Source organism: Schistocerca gregaria, chromosome 6, assembly GCF_023897955.1.
Source record: "Schistocerca gregaria isolate iqSchGreg1 chromosome 6, iqSchGreg1.2, whole genome shotgun sequence".
Lineage (NCBI taxonomy): Eukaryota > Metazoa > Arthropoda > Insecta > Orthoptera > Acrididae > Schistocerca > Schistocerca gregaria.
In genome coordinates this window covers 62,248,168-62,266,285 of record NC_064925.1, presented here as the reverse complement: position 1 = coordinate 62,266,285, position 18,118 = coordinate 62,248,168, and the positions used below count along the sequence as shown (strand labels likewise).

The following is an 18,118-nucleotide window of genomic DNA, read 5'->3' as shown; positions in this document are numbered from 1 at the left end:
CCGGCTCTACACTGAACAAATCCACGAGGTGGATTCTAAGTCAGACTCGCTTCCCTGTGTCACGAAACAAGAGCGTTAAACTGGATAAATTAGAACAATACGAAATAAGGCCCAAACAGAAAAATATTTGGACACAAAAACAACCATGTGATACAACAGCAACAAACAAATTAGGTGGACTGACACAGAAGATTAACATAAATGACGTAATTATCTCAAAGTTGCACATAAGGTACACTGAAACGTCCCCATAAAACAATTATACACGAAGGTGCTTAAACTGACACATATTATTTTTAGCGCAACGCAATCTGACTTTCAAAATCCCTACAAAAGAATGGCCCTAACTAACATTAACCCATTCGTTTCACAAATCACCTACCTCACAAAAATCTTGGTTACTCGAACTACAGCAATACAGCGAGCGCCACTACTGCCAGCTAACTAAAAGATTCAAACTACGAAGGCACTAACTACTGATAGGTATAGTTAGTAAATGAAAGATTTTAATAGAGAACAAACAATGTATTTACCTTAATCGTCATTATATATATACACTCCTGGAAATTGAAATAAGAACACCGTGAATTCATTGTCCCAGGAAGGGGAAACTTTATTGACACATTCCTGGGGTCAGATACACGATGTTGGGGCGTGAGCGGAAAACGGCCTAATGGTGTGCGGGACCGTAGCCCAGCTTCATTTAGACGGTTGCGAATGGTCCTCGCCGATACCCCAGGAGCAACAGTGTCCCTAATTTGCTGGGAAGTGGCGGTGCGGTCCCCTACGGCACGGCGTAGGATCCTACGGTCTTGGCGTGCATCCATGCGTCGCTGCGGTCCGGTCCCAGGTCGACGGGCACGTGCACCTTCCGCCGACCACTGGCGACAACATCGATGTACTGTGGAGACCTCACGCCCCACATGTTGAGCAATTCGGCGGTACGTCCACCCGGCCTCCCGCATGCCCACTATACGCCCTCGCTCAAAGTCCGTCAACTGCAAATACGGTTCACGTCCACGCTGTCGCGGCATGCTACCACTGTTAAAGACTGCGATGGAGCTCCGTATGCCACGGCAAACTGGCTGACACTGATGGCGGCGGTGCACAAATGTTGCGCAGCTAGCGCCATTCGACGGCCAATACCGCAGTTCCTGGTGTGTCCGCTGTGCCGTGCGTATGATCATTGCTTGTACAGCCCTCTCGCAGTGTCCGGAGCAAGTATGGTGGGTCTGACACACTGGTGTCAATGTGTTCTTTTTTCAATTTCCAGGAGTGTATATATATATCAGTTCGTGACATCCCTTCTTACAAATTTCAAAACTCCGCCATCACTCTCCCCACGTCCACCACTGCTGGCGGCTCACCTCCAACTGCGCAACGCTACGCCCCGCTAGCATCCAGCTGCCGCTGCCCAACACTACAATGGCAGACAGCAATGCAAACCAGCCACAGACTGCACACGGCACAGCCAGTGATTTTCATACAGAGTGCTACGTGGCGGCGGCGTTACCAATAAAAAAACCTAAACAGCCTACTTACAACACCTTAACAGTTGTGTACTAGGGGGATTATATAACTAAGGCAATTCAGTTTTTTATTAACATAATTCTGAATTAAAAGAATGGTCCCATCACCAAGTTTCAATTGAAAGTGAACACGTTCTGTGATATAGAATTCTACACACATTTAGAACAAGCACTGACGTTACGTGCAATGGAACAATAGCCATCTACCAAATTACACTACAATTTTATTGACAGTCATTCTAGATATTTCACATATTACTGATTTCGTCTGATAATTTCCATCTACTGGTGTGGCATTTTATACATTGTCAGACTTTCAGCGCCAGAAAGGATGGGCCGGCTGGAGTGGCCGAGCGGTTCTAGGTGATTCAGTCTAGACCCGAGCGACCGCCACGATCGCGGGTTCGAATCCTGCCTCAGGCATGGATGTGTGTGATGTCCTTAGGTTAGCTAGGTTTAAGTAGTTCTACATCTAGGAGACTGATGACCTCAGATGTTAAGTCCCATAGTGCTCAGAGCCATTTGAACCAGAAAGGATGGCAAATAACCATTTATAGAATTTTTGGAGGAATACGTGGTCATATTTAGAGGTCATTAAGGGGCATGCTTGTTGCGAAACATAGAACACAGAGTTGTCACCACTGGTTGCAGCTATGGATCCAATCCGTGTGGATATCGAGAAGAAGCGAGCTATGGTGGCACCTACTGGTGCTTCATTCCATGCAGCCTAGCCTCTGTGTCAGACTTCATGAGTCGTAGCGTCTGGCGAGAGGTTATGTGCTAGTCACTCATAACCAGCGGCTAAACGTTTTATCTAAGTAACAGATCTGAAGAATGAGCTGTTCCTGGCAATAATGCGGCATCCTGAAGATAATGTCATCGAGTCCTCAAAAATTGGGCACAACAGCCTCCCTTAGCATACTAAAAATGTAACTCTCGCTGTCCAAATCATCGATTGGGCGAACCAGAGGCGATCGAGTTGTATAGCACAACAAACCAGTGTATAAGGTGAGGGACCTGAATGACCATGACGAGTAAAATCTGGCAACGTTCGTTCTCCTCGTAGCCTGCTGCACTCAGAACCGGATACCTTGGCAAGGACTGCGTCGTGCTACTCCTGTGGCCAGCGTTGCCAGTTGGCGGACCACAGTCGGTGCGCCTTCTAAACCACGCCAAGGGAGTCCTCAACGATGGTCGCCGGCCTGAGAGTGCATGGCTCTCGAGATGTCGTCGCACTGTGTACTGTCTTACTGCAGACAAGTCAGTTTCCTGACTCGAGATACGCGACGTGGCTCCCGAGTGAAGAAAATGTCTATCACCCGGGGAGTACGACAAACTTGAGCCCAGACCAACGTGAGCAGTTTCATCTCAGAACGATAACTAGCTGGCAGTCCAGCTACACAACAACCAACACCCACATGTAAGTTCTGAATGAGGTGTCCACTGCGAAATCTTACTTTTTAAATGGTATTCCAGGAGGAACACCGATATTAAGTCTTATGAATATTAAAGTCTGTTTTTACTAGACTACTGGTGCTTCGAATAATCGTTCCAGTCATAGCCATGAATTCTGAGAATTCCGTCTGGGACATCCCATATGCAGAACCTAAGTGGTGTTACACCTACCGAGATTAGCTACGAAGTGCTTTGGTTCCTCTCACAAATGGGAAAACAGCAAATCAATATCTTGAATCGAGTATGGAGCCAGTGCGTCGTTAATCCATCTATGAAACGGTTTTACCTCGCATCATGCTGAAACATAGCCAGTTTTGTAAATGGTCGGGGAGGTGGCCATCGACTAGTTCACGGACACTGCTGGAGCGACACATAGGCTCCGACATATGGATGTCTTTCAAATAGGTCTCCTTCATGAATGGAAAAACAAGGTTTTCGATGTGAAGAAATAGTAAACCTGTTGTGTTAAAAAACAATTTTTAACGCAGCTGGTGTGCTATTTTTTCCCATCAGCATTCTTCAATTCCTGAAAATTATGAACAAAAATCTAAATGGCAAGACTTGCCTTTGTCGTGAGCGGGGACATGTGAGGGGAAATGCTGATGTAATCGGCGCTCGGCGCTGCCAACGGAAACTGCAACGGTTCGCTTCATCTCGCAATTTTGACACTACAACTCTTAAGTCACTGGCGTTGGCAGAAATAGAAAAACAGGGAAGTGGACGTGAGGTGTTCCGGACAAATCCGACATGTGACTAAACCGGACGACGGACCCATCGGACATCTTTTATTATGTCAGCTATGTGCAGCTGCCATTGTTAGCAAATTTATTATCGTCAATCTGGAACGAGCATCGTTTTCCTTTCGATTCTTGCTCTAAGGGGGATAAGCAGGCTGTTAATCTGTTGACGTACAGAACATCTAACAATCAAAACTCACATGTACAGGTATGAAACGGGCAGTATATTTACAACGTGAGGCCAATATTTGTGTGGGCCGTTACGTGTATACTTTTACCGTTGATATTTGTACATATTGATAGTTTTTCTTGATATATCAGTAGGCAATAATACACATCTTTACAACGTTTCATGGTACTTCAACGATGAATGAGCAAGACCTGTTTCTTCAAGGGCTAATAGATTGTACACCAATAAAGCAGAAGCGTTAAAAAAATGTGGTTGTACATTCTTTTAGTATCACTTATCACAAGAAGAGGTGTGTGTCAAAACTTTCCACGCAGTGTTTGGCATCAGTGAAAATTGATTTCGAAGAAATAGGCACTATAGCTTGCAGGTAAAACTCCGGCAGACAAGAGTGGTACAGGAGTTACTCATAGTCCTCCCTCCTCTGTCCATGGTCAAGTGAAGGGGGGGGGGGGGGGGTATTCAGTCTCTGTCATTGCAGGAATCAAGGAGAACTTCAACTACTGATTTAGGCGGTCTACTGTAGATGCGAAGAGTGGAAATTGAAGCTTAGATCACCACATCTCAATGATACAGCAAAACGCGCAGCTGCTGCCGAGCTTGCTATACACCGGCTCCAAATTAAAAAAATAAAATTATTCTGTTCTAACCTATGAAAATTCAGATGGAGCCAAAAGAGAGTTGCATCTGTTGTCCCTCGCGTTTTATTATATCGAAAATGTTTGCCGGCCAAAAGTACCAGTACAGGATGTACTTTATCTAACGAAAATCTCTGTCAGGGTTCTGCATTCAGGACATAAGGAAGGGGTTAAGCACTTTCTATGTTTATCATGAAGGAACCAGTGGAAAGGGTGCCAATGAAATATGTTTATTTTTATGTGATTGTCTCATATCTGTCCTTCGGCTATTCTATGATAACTGCACAAGACAGAACGAAAACCAAATGCTCTCTGGTGTCCTACTATCACTGACAGATTTTGAACGTTTCAGATTCAACAGTGAGAGCATACAGCTTTTTTATCGTTCGGTCGAGATTCTGGTATCATTTCAAAGAAGCTTCGACAGAACGGTAGCACCTTCACTGTTCATCAAACAACACAGCACATTCTACAAAGTAGTACAAAACCTGGAAAATTTATAGTTATGTAAGTTGACGCATCTGATATTCTGGACTTCAAAGGCTGGTACACAATGTATTACAAGAAGACGACAGTTTCTGAGGAAACAAGGAACAAGCCAAAATGTGACAATAACTTCGCAATCAGCAGTTTCTATCACTTTGTGCATTGGAGTGCCAGAGATGGGTTCATTAAAAGTTCAACATGTATCAACGGGTTAGTGAGTCACACATTCTACCCAGCAGGACGGGTGGCAATTAAAGTGCAGAGAATTTAAGAGGTCGAAAAGATGCAGCAGTATATTCCAAGTGAGCATGTGCAGTTCTACGAGGAACTGTTGAGCTGACAGCTGTCTACTGATAGCACAACAGCATATGACGATGACTGAGAAAAGTTCATTACAAGTGAAAATACGTGAGTTCTGTGCCCATTCCCAAAACTGCGACATGTTTCTATTGCAAGTTTAAAACTACTATATTCATTTTCTGTGGCTTAGAGTGGTTTTTGTAACATTTAATTCACTAATGTGATCAATCGTCACCATTTTATTTTGTGTCTTCTTCCTATGAGACCAAAATAATTTTAAAGGGTGGATGTTTTCACATTTTAAACGTTCATAAAATTGTATGTATATGTAGTCATATAACAATTAAAATTATACTACTAATTAATATGAGGAGGCATTCTTAGTTCCTGGTATTTTAGTTCTAAAACTGTTTTTTAATTCCCCGAAGTTGTTTTCCTTGACTTATACCCATTTAAAAACACCAATTCAATTGAAATACATGTAGCACGTATGCAAGGAACAAATTAAGTTGTGTGTTCATACATATGGTGCATAAAGAGAAGGAGAAATCACAAACAGACTATAACTGGCAGGTACGCAAATATACCGAATACCTGTCATTTCTTTTGTGTTGCACCTAATATGCGACATTTTCCTGTAGTCGCAGAATCCAGACTGAAGTAAGTCACTCGTTTAGTTCCACTGAGCTTATTTGTTACGATGAAAATGGTCACAGCGTAACGGCACAGGTCCAGACCGGAAACGATCATCTTCAATGAGCCACATAAAAAAATTCCCACTGCTGAACGCAGATAAACCTCTGAGTTAAAATTTTCTTTCTTTTCGTGTAGGTCAGTTATTCTAATGTTGTGTGTCAGTCTTCTTTCCATATAATTCTTACCAGAAAACAATGATATATATGTATCGCACCCACTAAGTGGCTTCACATAATCTGACTTTGCTTGCGCAGACGTCTCCCCAGTAGTACTATTTCTAGGACCACTATAAATATATTTATCGATCTGATAATCCTGTATTCCAAATAAATAAATAAATACATAAACAAAGCAGCATAGAAGTCGTATTCACATTGTTCTGAGGTTGTCTGTCTCAGACTTCTGGACCTAATCAGATGGATCGAAATTTTAACACTTAAGACGCATTATCAATTTTCTGATAGGATAATAATGGTTATAAATTTTGTGCACACAAAGGGTGTTTCTACGTCAAAGTCTGTATTTAATCAGGAACGGTCGGTTCATTTCTGTATTTTCGTTAACCAGGAGGAAAGCACGGGAGATGAAGAGAATCGCACGTACTTGTCTTTGAAGTATCAAATTTCGTAACTTTTCCTGACAGAGTAAGTTATTACCACTAGACACCAAGGCACGAAATCCTCTTCAACAGAGCCATTGTACAAAAATAAGGTTAACGTTATCTACAATATTAAATGTGAATGCTCACTTTGTTTCGAGCTAGCAAAATTTACACCATCCCATGTGGAAATCTTAAGTTTCGATTTGAGACTTTTATTTGACCTTCTCGCCAAAGAATGTGTATTACAGTAAATTAATCGTTTAGTTTTCTTCCTCCACGTCTTCTGTTTCACACACACACAAAGCAACTGATCATTTCAAAAATCTGCACATTTAAGCAACAGATAGGCTAATGCGTCTCAAAATGTATGTTTAAAAAGGCATTTAAACAGCCATCCATTACTGGCAAGCTATGACATTCATCACAATTATTCACGAATGTGGAGCTATGAGAGGCGTAGTTTTTTTAATGTATCATAATATTTAACGGCGTTACGCTATTCTCAAGTACATGTCATAAAATTGCGCCCTGCTGTATGACTGTGCATTCGGACGAAGTTTAGCTCCAGGTAGTCATGATACTTTCGCACATCACTCCACCGTTGTGCATATATTTTCCTTCGATCCTTCCGCTTTAATATAACTGGCGGGTAATTTTCTGAAAGCAGTAGAAGTTCGTTGTATTACAGAGGGGATGGCTACTCACCAACCACGTGCATGGTGGCGGACACCGTCTTGGTGAGGAAGGAGGCGTCGGCTGTCACCTCGCAGCTGAAGTTGCCAGACAGGCTCAGCCCCACAGACTTCAGCACGACCTGCGTCGCGTTAGACGAGGACAGCTGAAACACAAAAGCCATTCCTTGCATTTAGTTACATGATAAGCAGTAATAAACCGTTTATATATTTTCCACATGATAAATTCATTATACTGTGTGGGCGAAATAGAACTGGCCGACAACACATTTTTTCCACCACATAGTTAACCCACCTTACATTAGCTGCACTGGTTGTCTAGCTTAAGGTGCATGGAATACACTCTAACACACGCACAACAAATGGTGTATCACGAAGGAGTTATACAAATGGAACGGACATCGTTAGATTTGTTACACATGTATACACAAACCAAATATTACAGTTTCAGAAAAACTTTTTCTTTCCAAGTGAAAGAGTTTCACAAATTGGGCAAGTCATTAACCTGTTGGTCCAGCTGTGTCAATTATGCAAGTTGTTGTTCGGGTTAGCGTTGACTGATAGAGCTGTTGGATGTCGTCCTGAATCATATCGTGCCAAATACTGTCGAATTGGCGTTTTTGAAGCGTGACCTGGCTTCAGGCCTCTGTCAGAAATTCTCCAAATGTTCTCAGTTGAGGAGACATCCGTCAAACGTACTGGCCAAGGTATGGTTTGGCAAGCACTGAGACATGCAGCAGGAGGTCTCGCTATGTGTGCTCAGGCATTATTTTGCTGAAATGTAAGACCACGATGGCTTGCCATGAAGGGCAACAAGACGAAGTGTACAATATCATCACCGTACAGCTGTGCCTTAACGGTGCCACGGATGGCATCTAAAGCGGCAAAGAAATGGTATACCAGACCATCAGTCTTGGTTCTTGGGCTCTCTGGGGCAAATCCTGACACGTCTTCGCTGGTTAATGAGGCTCAGTTCGAGCGGGACGTATCACAGGAGACAAATCGACTACGGGCAGTGAGATTTCAGGCCGAAGACGTGTCTGGAGGCTCCCCGTGCAGGGGTGGGATAACCAATGCGAGTGTCACCCGCGATACTGCCCGACAAGCAGGAGTGAAGGTCTGGGGCGCCAGTTCTTTTCCTAGTGGGACCCATATGGTTGTCACCCCCACCAACGTTAGAGCACGCTGGTGCTTCGACGACATTCTACGCCGCATTTTGTTACCCTTGATGGCAAGCCATCCTGAAATACATTTCAGGAAGACAGTGCCCGCCCACACACGGCGAGACCTTGTACTGTTTGTCTTCGTGCTCGGTAAAGCATACGTTGGCTGGAAAGGTCAGCGGATCTCTCCCCAGCTGTGAACGTTTGGAGTATTAGGGGCAGCGCCATGCAACCAGCTCTTGATTTTATCTAATGCAGCAACTGGATGGAATTTGACATGATCTTCTTCACAAGGCCGACCATAAAATCTATCAATGACAGGCAGAATAACTTCTTCCTTATGGGCCAGTAGTGGACCACGGAATTATTCACTTACTCAATTTGTAAGGCTCTTTCACTCGAATAAATTACTCAATTTTTATAAAACAGTAATCATTTGTTTGATGGACGTGACATCTACCAATTTCGTCCCTTCTGAATGATTCGTTCCTGTAGCATCATTATTTTACGTTTTAGAGTGTATTATCTGGGGGAATTTTATTTTGCATACACTGTATTACCGCGTACTCGAATTTGACGTTGCGTTATTTTAAACTCAAACGTATGGATGCGTTATTAAATAGACAGGAAACTGAATTCTGTAGTCAGATGCAAAATCACAACGTGCCATAAACAAAAGCCCTATAAACAACTATTTACACTGCTACCACTTACTTACAAAAATGAAACATTGATGTTAGATACGCAAATACTCCTTAAAATGTTAACAATGGAAACATGTATGTAATATGTAACACATAATGACAAATAACAAACTGATTAGAGAAAATAAATAATGGACGATGTAACAGAGACCGTTAAGAAAATAATATAGAAATGAGTTAAGCGTATATCAAGACGAAATTAATGTCGACTGGTTAAGGAAATTGTGCTTTCGATTCCTCGTAATAAAAAAACATGTAGAGAACAGACTAATGAAATGTGAGTTCACGATATAAATAAACAAGAAAATGGATGCGACAAGTATTGGATCGTAAGGTGTGGAAAGGCTGGAGAGTGTTATATGCAGCAGTGCTTGAAAAATGGCTAACGGCGAAGAATACCTCAAGGAGTACAAAAACACTAGCAGGAGAAATACGTACGGTGCTCTACCCGTCATAGAACGTTACAGCACATTAATTTCCATTCTGCATGAGTACAAACGCCGTTGGTGCACTTCCATGGGTATCTCGGCGTCCGTAAAATTATGACGACATCCTCAGTTGTTTCATAATCCGTGAATCTCATTTCCCTCGGTTCTTTTTTGGTGTTTCTAAAGTGGTTGATCATTCTCTTTTTGATAGTCTCTACATTGGTTGGATCGTGATGTAACGTCCGTGATTAATCTAAAACGGGAAGGTGAACAGCAAAATTCTAAAGGTATTTACATTACATATAACTCTACTGCTGAAGCGCCAAAGCATCTGGTATAGGCATGTGTATTCATATACAGAGATATTTAAAGCCAGAATACAGCGCTGCGGTCGGTAACGCTTAAATAAAACAACAGGCGTCTAGCGCAGTTGTTGGATCGGTTACTGATGCTGCAATGGCAGGCTATCAAGATTTAAGTGAGTTTGAACGTGGTGTCATAATCGGCGTACTGGCGATAGGACACAGCATCTCCGAAATAATGATGAAGTGCGGATTTTCCCGTACGTTCATTTCACGAGCGTACCGTGAATATCAGGAATCCTGTAAAACATCAAATCTCCGTCATTGCTGCGGCCGGAAAAAGATCCTGTAAGAACGGGACCAACGACGACTGAAGAGAATCGTTCCACGTGACGGAAGTGCAACACTTGCGCAAACTGCTGCAGATTTCAATGCTGCGCCATCAACAAATGTCAGTGTGCGGACCATTCAACGAAACATCATCAATGGGCTTTCGGAGCCGAAGGCCCATTCGTGTGTCCTTGATGACTGCACGACACAAAGCTTTACGCCTCGCCTTGGCCCCGCAAAACAAATGTTGGGCTGTTGATGACTGGAAACATGTTGCCTGATCGGACGAGTCTCGTTTCAAATTGTCTCGAGCAGATGGACGTGTACAGATAACCTCATGAATCCAAGGACGCTGCATGATAGCAGTGGACTCTCCGAGCTGGTGGAGACTCTGTAACGGTGTGGGGCGTGTGCAATAGGAGTGATATGGGACGCCTGATGCTTCTAGGTACGTCTGTGACAGGTGACATGTATGTAAGCATTCTGTCTGATCCCCAGCATCCATTCATGTCCATTGTTCATTCCGACGGCACGGGCAGTTCCAGCAGGGCAATGCGTCACCCCACACATCCAGCATTGCTACAGAGTGGCCCCAGAACACTCGCCTGAGTTTAAACACCTCCTCTTGCCACCAAACTCCCCAGAAATGAACATTATTGAGCATATCTGGATTTCCTTGCAAGTGCCGTTCAGAAGAGATCTATACCCCCTCGTACCCTTATGGATTTATGGAGATCCCTGCATGATTCATGGTGTCAGTTCCATCCAGCACTACTTCGGATATTTGTCGAGTCCATGCCACGTCGTTTTGCGGCAATTCTGCGTACTCCTGGGAGCCCTGCACGATGTTAGACGGGTGTACCAGTTTCTTTGTCCCTTTAGTCTAAAATAACACACAATGAAAACATACAACTTCTAGTGCTGATATCCCAGCATACACTACTCGCTGGTGGTAGTGGAATCAAGCGATTAGTGTACTGTGGGACAGTAACACAAGATTTTGTATGTTTCAATGGCACGTTTTTTCAGAACGGAATTTTCACTTGGCAGCGGAGTGTGCGATGATATGAAACTTTCTGGCACATTGATACTGTATACGGGACCGAAACTCGAACTCGTGTTCTTTGTCTTTTGCGACTAAGTTCTCTACCGACTATTTCTTTTTTACTTCATTTTACATCCTTTCAATTTGATCGTTCAAAACTTTACTCACTTTTTTATTACAGAGGTCAACCAGCCCTCTGACCGAACAAGCTGAGCTACCGTGCCGGTACTGAGCCATCAAAGCACGACTCACGACCCGTCCTCGCAGCTCTACCTCTGCCCGTACCTAGTCTCTCACTTTCCTAAATTCACAGAATTTCACTTTTGAACCTTGAAAGACAAACAAACACCCTCGGAAGGAAGAATATTGTGAAGACATAGTTTAATCACAGCCTGGTGTATGTTTCCAGAATGAAATTTTCACTCTTCAGCGGAATGAGACTTTTTTTGCCCAGTGTCAGTAAGTGACTTTCAGTATTGTAAGGGACATGTACGACCTATTACGTTAGAAGGTCCGACGATATTTGCCTAGATCTGTCAAATCCGGTGATAGTTAAAAAAAAGAATTGCTAGTAATCTTGACAACCTGCATTCTCCAAGAGTAATATAAATCTAAGAATACTAAGTTGAATTTCGCTATTTATGTGCGTTACTTTAGATTTTAAGGTTGTTGGTCAATTACGAGCCCCTGTAACAATCTTCGAACCCCTACAAATTCCCCTGCGTGGATAAGGTAATTGGTTCAAAGGGGCTCTGAACACTATGGGACCTAACATCTGAGGTCATCAGTTCCCTAGCACTTAGAACTACTTAAACCTAACTAACCTAAGGACATCACACACATCTATGCCCGAGGCAAGATTCGAACCTGCGACCATAGCAGTCGCGCGGTTCCGAACTGAAGCGCATAGAACCGCTTTGCTACAGCGGCCGGCGAATAGAATTAGTATCAACGGTAAGCGTTGCAGATCTCCACCGTATCCACCCGTTCATTTGAATACATCGTAAGCACTAACATGAAAATGCTGTGCATTGGAGTACTACACGTTTTTTGCTATGCAGGATGTTTTCAACTTTTCATTTTAAGAGAAAATGTGTTAGACGAGATTTTTCCACACATGAGCGTGTAAACAACAACTCGGAGTGTCGCTGATGCAAACTATTCGCTGGTAATAATTTTCCTATCTGCATTTAGTATGCTGTCTGTAAGACACTGTACGTTGTGCACCACCTTCGTATCGCTAGCGGTGACCATCAGACAATTGTTTGTAAAAAGCCGGGCGCTATCTACATGGCAGGTGACATTAACACGTCTCTGGTATTTAGAGCAATTTGCTCATTCCATACTTTAGTATGCATTTGCTTCGTACGCATCTGCAAGTGGTCGTTGATTAACTGGATGGAAAACGGTTATAACTCAACAAAAGAAAGACAGGTTAAAGATTAAGAATTTGTTATATTTCCATGATATAGTGACATAAAAAATTGGGCGAGACCGGCCTTCAATGACATTACATCAACAGAGCAACACTGAGAAAATGACACCAAATTATTTAAACTAAGCCTTGACTTGTACCGGGAGTGGGAAATTAGACATGACCAGATTCTGTCTTTGTAGGGAGAGACTACTGAACCCATGAAATCGTGATACGGGTGGGACAGGGGGTAGCTGCAATGATTTCTTACCATATGGTTGGCGCTGGCCGTGTACAGCCATGACGTCACGCAGTCGCTGACACTGAGTAAAGATAGTGAAGCCTGTACTCGTGTTACGATGTTCTGCTGAAAGAAGCCAACAGCCCAACATTGACTAGCTGCAAGGTGCAGCGTGTGCCAAGAGCAAAGTGCGTTCGAGCCTTTGCCATCTGCTGGTATCCGTCAGCTCAGATGCCAACTAGCAGAATAAGGAATGACCAGATGAGGCTGGTGGCGTCTGAGCCCCGGGTTTGTCTGGCCTCAGAGCTGATCTACTTGAATGAGCTTCCGACACGTAAAAAACGGCACCGCTGCCAACAGAGACCGAGGACTCCATAGCTGAGTCGTCAACGCGGCTGCTTTCCATGCGAAAACCTGGTCTCCACTGCCAGTAATGCCTCTTGGATGGGAGGACTGGAAAGGGGTGCGCTCAGCATCGTGTTGCCAACTGAGGAGCTATTGACCAAGCAGCAGCTACTGAAAGGAGGCAAAAAATTTGACTATGACGGGGACAGCGATGTGCTGACTCCTCGTCCCCCGATATGGCACTGGCAGAAGGCGACACGGCGGTCGGTCGGCGCCGGTGGGCCCACCGGAGCCTGTGGATGGAGTTTACGAGAGGCCAGGGACTCTACCTATCCTGCCTACTGTGCCTCAGGAAACTTCCTTGTTATTAGTTAACAGAGGTTTTACATTCTGCCGTAGAAAGATAGTTCAAATGGTTCAAATGGCTCTAAGTACTATTGGACTTAACATCTGAGGTCATCAGTCCCCTAGAACGTAGAAATACTTAAACCTAAATAACCTAAGGACATCACACACATCCATGCCCGTGGCAGGATTCGAATCTGCGACTGTAGTGGTCGCGCGGCTGCGGACTGAAGCGCCTAAAACCGCTCGGCCACAGCGGCCGGCGAAGATAATCTTACATGCATTGGTGCAACCGCAGGGGGAGGAGAAGAAACCGTTTGAAACTTCACGTATTTTATAACCATAGTCGCCGTTTTGAGTAAGCTTTCAACTTTTCTCTGAATGACCGCTGAAGCGCATCTCAGTCTGTTGAAACTGGAACCCGGCTTCCAGATTTTCCCGCACAAAAGAATCTTCTAAAAATACTTGCCTATTTCAGAGAAATATGATCGCAGTTCTGAAAAGTTTCTCAGCACTTCTACAGAAAACCCTAACATTTCCTCGTGCAGATAATAGTTTATGGGGTAACTTTAACAGTGAGAAACCCCCTATCATTTATTAAGAAAACAAATTCCAAAAGGATCTCATCACAGTCTGTACAGCAACCTAAGAGTTGTACTGGTAATTGTCGGTAAAACCATTACTCGAACTGGGAAAACTTTGTCCATGAGTAACAGGAAGGTCCTAATGCCAACTGATCACCTATTTGAGCAAGACTGCATAGCGTTTCGTTGTTTCATTCAACTTAGCGATTTGCTGTACTGTAAAATAGATGTAGATTTTGACAGCGTTCTTAATAATCGTGGTAACGTACATTTAATCTGCAGTGCGAAGCGTTCTGCAGTTTGATGTACTATGAAAATTCAGTATTAGGGATTCACAGCGCTCTGTTAAATTATTTACTGGACGCAGCGGAAACGTGTTTCAACGCTTGGAAGATCATCCTAACCGCACACGATCTCCAGAATATTAATTAAACAGAAGAATATCATGTGATTCTTTTCAAAGAAAGCGATGATTTGGATGCCAACAAAGAACGCTTTAATTAAGAAGGATGTAAGTCCTCTACGCGGCGACACAGCTCACGCTCCTTTGAACAGTATGGCTATGCTAGTTCAATCTGTGGTCTTGTGCAGTTGTCCCTCTGGTGTAACTGATATCTATTAACCATAACACCTATAAAAATACACAGTGCAGCAGAAATTACGCGTCTTCTCTACTTAAAGTAAAGTGATTGATACAGAGGCTTTACCTTCGCTTAGTATCATCCTGCTTCCCAAACACTGTAGGATCCACTATATTATCGAGCCTCTGTCCTATCAAATACATAGGCTTAAATATCACGTACGAATATTAGTGTTACATCCAGACAGAACCCATAGTTTTTCACGAATGCGCTACGCAACAAGGACGACACTTTGTAACAGTATTCTATGTTGCTGATCACGTCAGCTTATACTTTATGGAAACCAGCTCTGACCGCGAAAGTCTGCAGATTTGCAGGTAAAGGCTGTACAAAACTTACTGCATACAGACCCAGATTAAATTCCACAAGGCGATGGCAGTCCCACCTCCGCTATAGGGCAGAAAAATATGGTGAAGCAAATGAAATGGGATTACTCAAAGATTAAAGCTGAATTCATCACATCAATAATGCAGGCATCGCAGGGGAGTTGATGATGTTCTATGTGTTTTAGAAAAAAAATTGAAGAATGCAGTTTATAGATGCTCAAGCAGGCAATGAGCGCTTAACAAAACAAGCAGCCAGGCCGCACGAGCCCGGGCTCGTCGTTAGACTTGCCCCCACCTCCCCGCCCGACCGCCGCCGCTCAACTCAGGAGAGACAGATGGTGCGTCTCTCGTAACGCAGCTTCCTCTGCGTCACGCACCCTTTGCTTTCGCCTCGGGTTGGGGGCGTTTAACGTCCTACTATGACGGGAGTTTTACGTCCTTTCTTGACACAGCGACAACCGTCACCGTTCAACGCAGCCCGGAGATGTTACGGATGTGGACTCGGGTTTTATGTTGTGGAGTTTGACATCAACGAGACGGTTGTAAGTAGGCTGTTTAGGTTTTTTTAATGGTAACGCCGCCTCCACGTAGCGCTTTGTATAAAAAACACTGGCTGTGCTGTGTGCAGTCAGTGGCTGGTTGGCATTGTTGTAATACTCGCCATTGTAGCGTTGGGCAGCTGGATGTTAACAGCTCGTAGCGTTGCGCAGTTGGAGGTGAGCCGCCAGCAGTGGTGGACGTGGGGAGAGTGATGGCGGAGTTTTGAAATTTGTAAGAATGGATGTCATGAACTGAAATATATATTATGACTATTAAGGTAAATACATTGTTTGTTCCCTATTAAAATCTTTCATTTGCTAACTATACCTATCAGTAGTTAGTGACTTCCGTAGTTTGAATCATTTAGTTAGCTGGCAGTAGTGGCGCTCGCTGTATTGCAGTAGTACGAGTAACCAAGATTCTTGTGAGTTAAGTGATTTGTGAAACGTATAGGTTATTGTTAGTCAGGGCCATTCTTTTGTAGGGATTATTGAAAGTCAGATTGCGTTGCGCTAAAAATATTGTGTGTCAGTTTAAGCACAGTTTTGTATAATTCTTCTAAGGGGACGTTTCACGGTGCTGCACTCATACCCAAGTTACGTTCCACGGAGGGCCTCCATACGTACTGGGGGATCATGACTGTCCATGTCTCACTCACCGCTTTTGATAATTCACGGTGGGCCAGAGCGGACCACTGAGGATTGCACCCAGTTAAGGGCTAACCTTTTAACGTCATACATGGACGCCCTTTCCGTGTTAGTTTCACCCCGTCCAAGGGGGATACTGAGACCTAAGGACACGTCAAGGCCACGGGATACGACATTGCAGTCGCCGCCCCACTTAGGATCCTCTGAGCCACAAGAGTACTTCGGAACAAATCCGAAGATTTCCGGGAATCAGAGGGCCTCCTGGCGAACCCAGTTACGGGAGGCAGCACACCACGCCCTGGTGGCGCCACGCAGACCGCTTTCCCATGATTAGTGTTACAAGTATTGCCTTTGAAAAACAGTTGAAAAGGATGGAATATTACACACAGCGCTTTCCGGGAGAGCGTTTTAATATGAAAAGTCGTGGTATTCACGAACCATCATAACCGTATTAGAAAAACAACTCTTACACTTTCAGATGATTTTATGATAGGGGAGAATCAGTCTACTGAAGGTAAGCCAACAACGAGCAAATCTGTACAGTACTGAACGGATTACACATAGAGGAAGCATCTAATAGAGAATAGAATTCACTAAAACAATCAAGTTCTTTTTTGTCTTTATTCAGAAGGATTAATGGTGCAAATTGTTATACTGTGACTAAGTTTCTTATCTCTGTGGATTGGGTCCTAAATCGCACCCCAGTTTGTTTGTAGGAAATAGGAAGGTAAGGAAGGTAAAAGAATCGAAATGTTTGAGATGTGGTATTAGAGAAGGATGCCAAAAACGAAGTGGACTGATAAGATAAGAAATATTCTCCGCAGAATCGACGATGAGTGAAGTATGTGACGACACTGGCTGGGAAAGGGACAGGATGATGGAACACTTCTGAAAGCATCAGAATTTCGACCGATGCTTTTGTTCCCTTCATTTGAGAAAAATCACTGGCTACAGGTTCCGGAGAGTTTGAAAGTTCGATGCACAACATAAACGTCTGATTGGCTGCGCATAGCGAAGAACGAATGCTTTGAAATACTGCAATTCAACGAATAAAAAAGAAAAACCTAACCCGCTATGTTAAATACAGTCACAGTGAACATAGGCCAAGCTCGCAGCGTAGGTATTCAGCAAGAGGAAAAAATGGTGGAAATGGCTCTGAGCACTATGGGACTTAACTTCTGACGTCATCAGTCCCCTAGAACTTAAAACTACTTAAACCTAACTAACCTAAGGATATCACACACATCTATGCCCGAGGCAGGATTCGAACCTGCGACCGCAGCGGTCGCGTGGGTCCAGACTGTAGAGCCTAGAACTGCTGGTCACCTAGGCCAGCCAGCAAGAGGACATTCGCTTTGTATGTTCTGAACATATAGAGTCAATGCGACACTAGCTCGGAGTGGGCACTTTTGTCACGCCGCAGAGCGAACGGGATCGCTTCATGTGACATGAAATTGTGGATAATTCTCCGGCTCTTTTGCGATGTGGTGTCTGCCTATTGCACTTACGTGCCGCCGCGTGTTATGGGAAACGCTGACTACAGTAACAGGAATTAGCGGAGCTGTCGATGGCAAAAACGTTAGGGCAGGATGGGGAACAGAACATTTCGAACAAGTACTCGAGGATGTTGTGTGTATGTGCTCCTCTGTGGTAAAGACATTGTAACAGGAGTGAATATTGTAGCGGGCTGCATCAAACCAGTTAGAAGACTGAGGGGAAAAAGGTAACAAATAAAATTATAA

General features: G+C 43.8%; 1 protein-coding gene across 1 annotated transcript in view; it reads right to left on the bottom strand.

The window, feature by feature from the left end:
- LOC126278612 (uncharacterized) overlaps nt 1-18,118 on the bottom strand; it is a 1,203,842-nt gene that overhangs the window by 428,848 nt on the left and 756,876 nt on the right. The window contains exon 3 of the mRNA XM_049978854.1: nt 7,335-7,467. Within this exon, the coding sequence (XP_049834811.1) occupies nt 7,335-7,467 (133 nt within the window). The remainder of the gene's footprint in view (nt 1-7,334; nt 7,468-18,118) is intronic.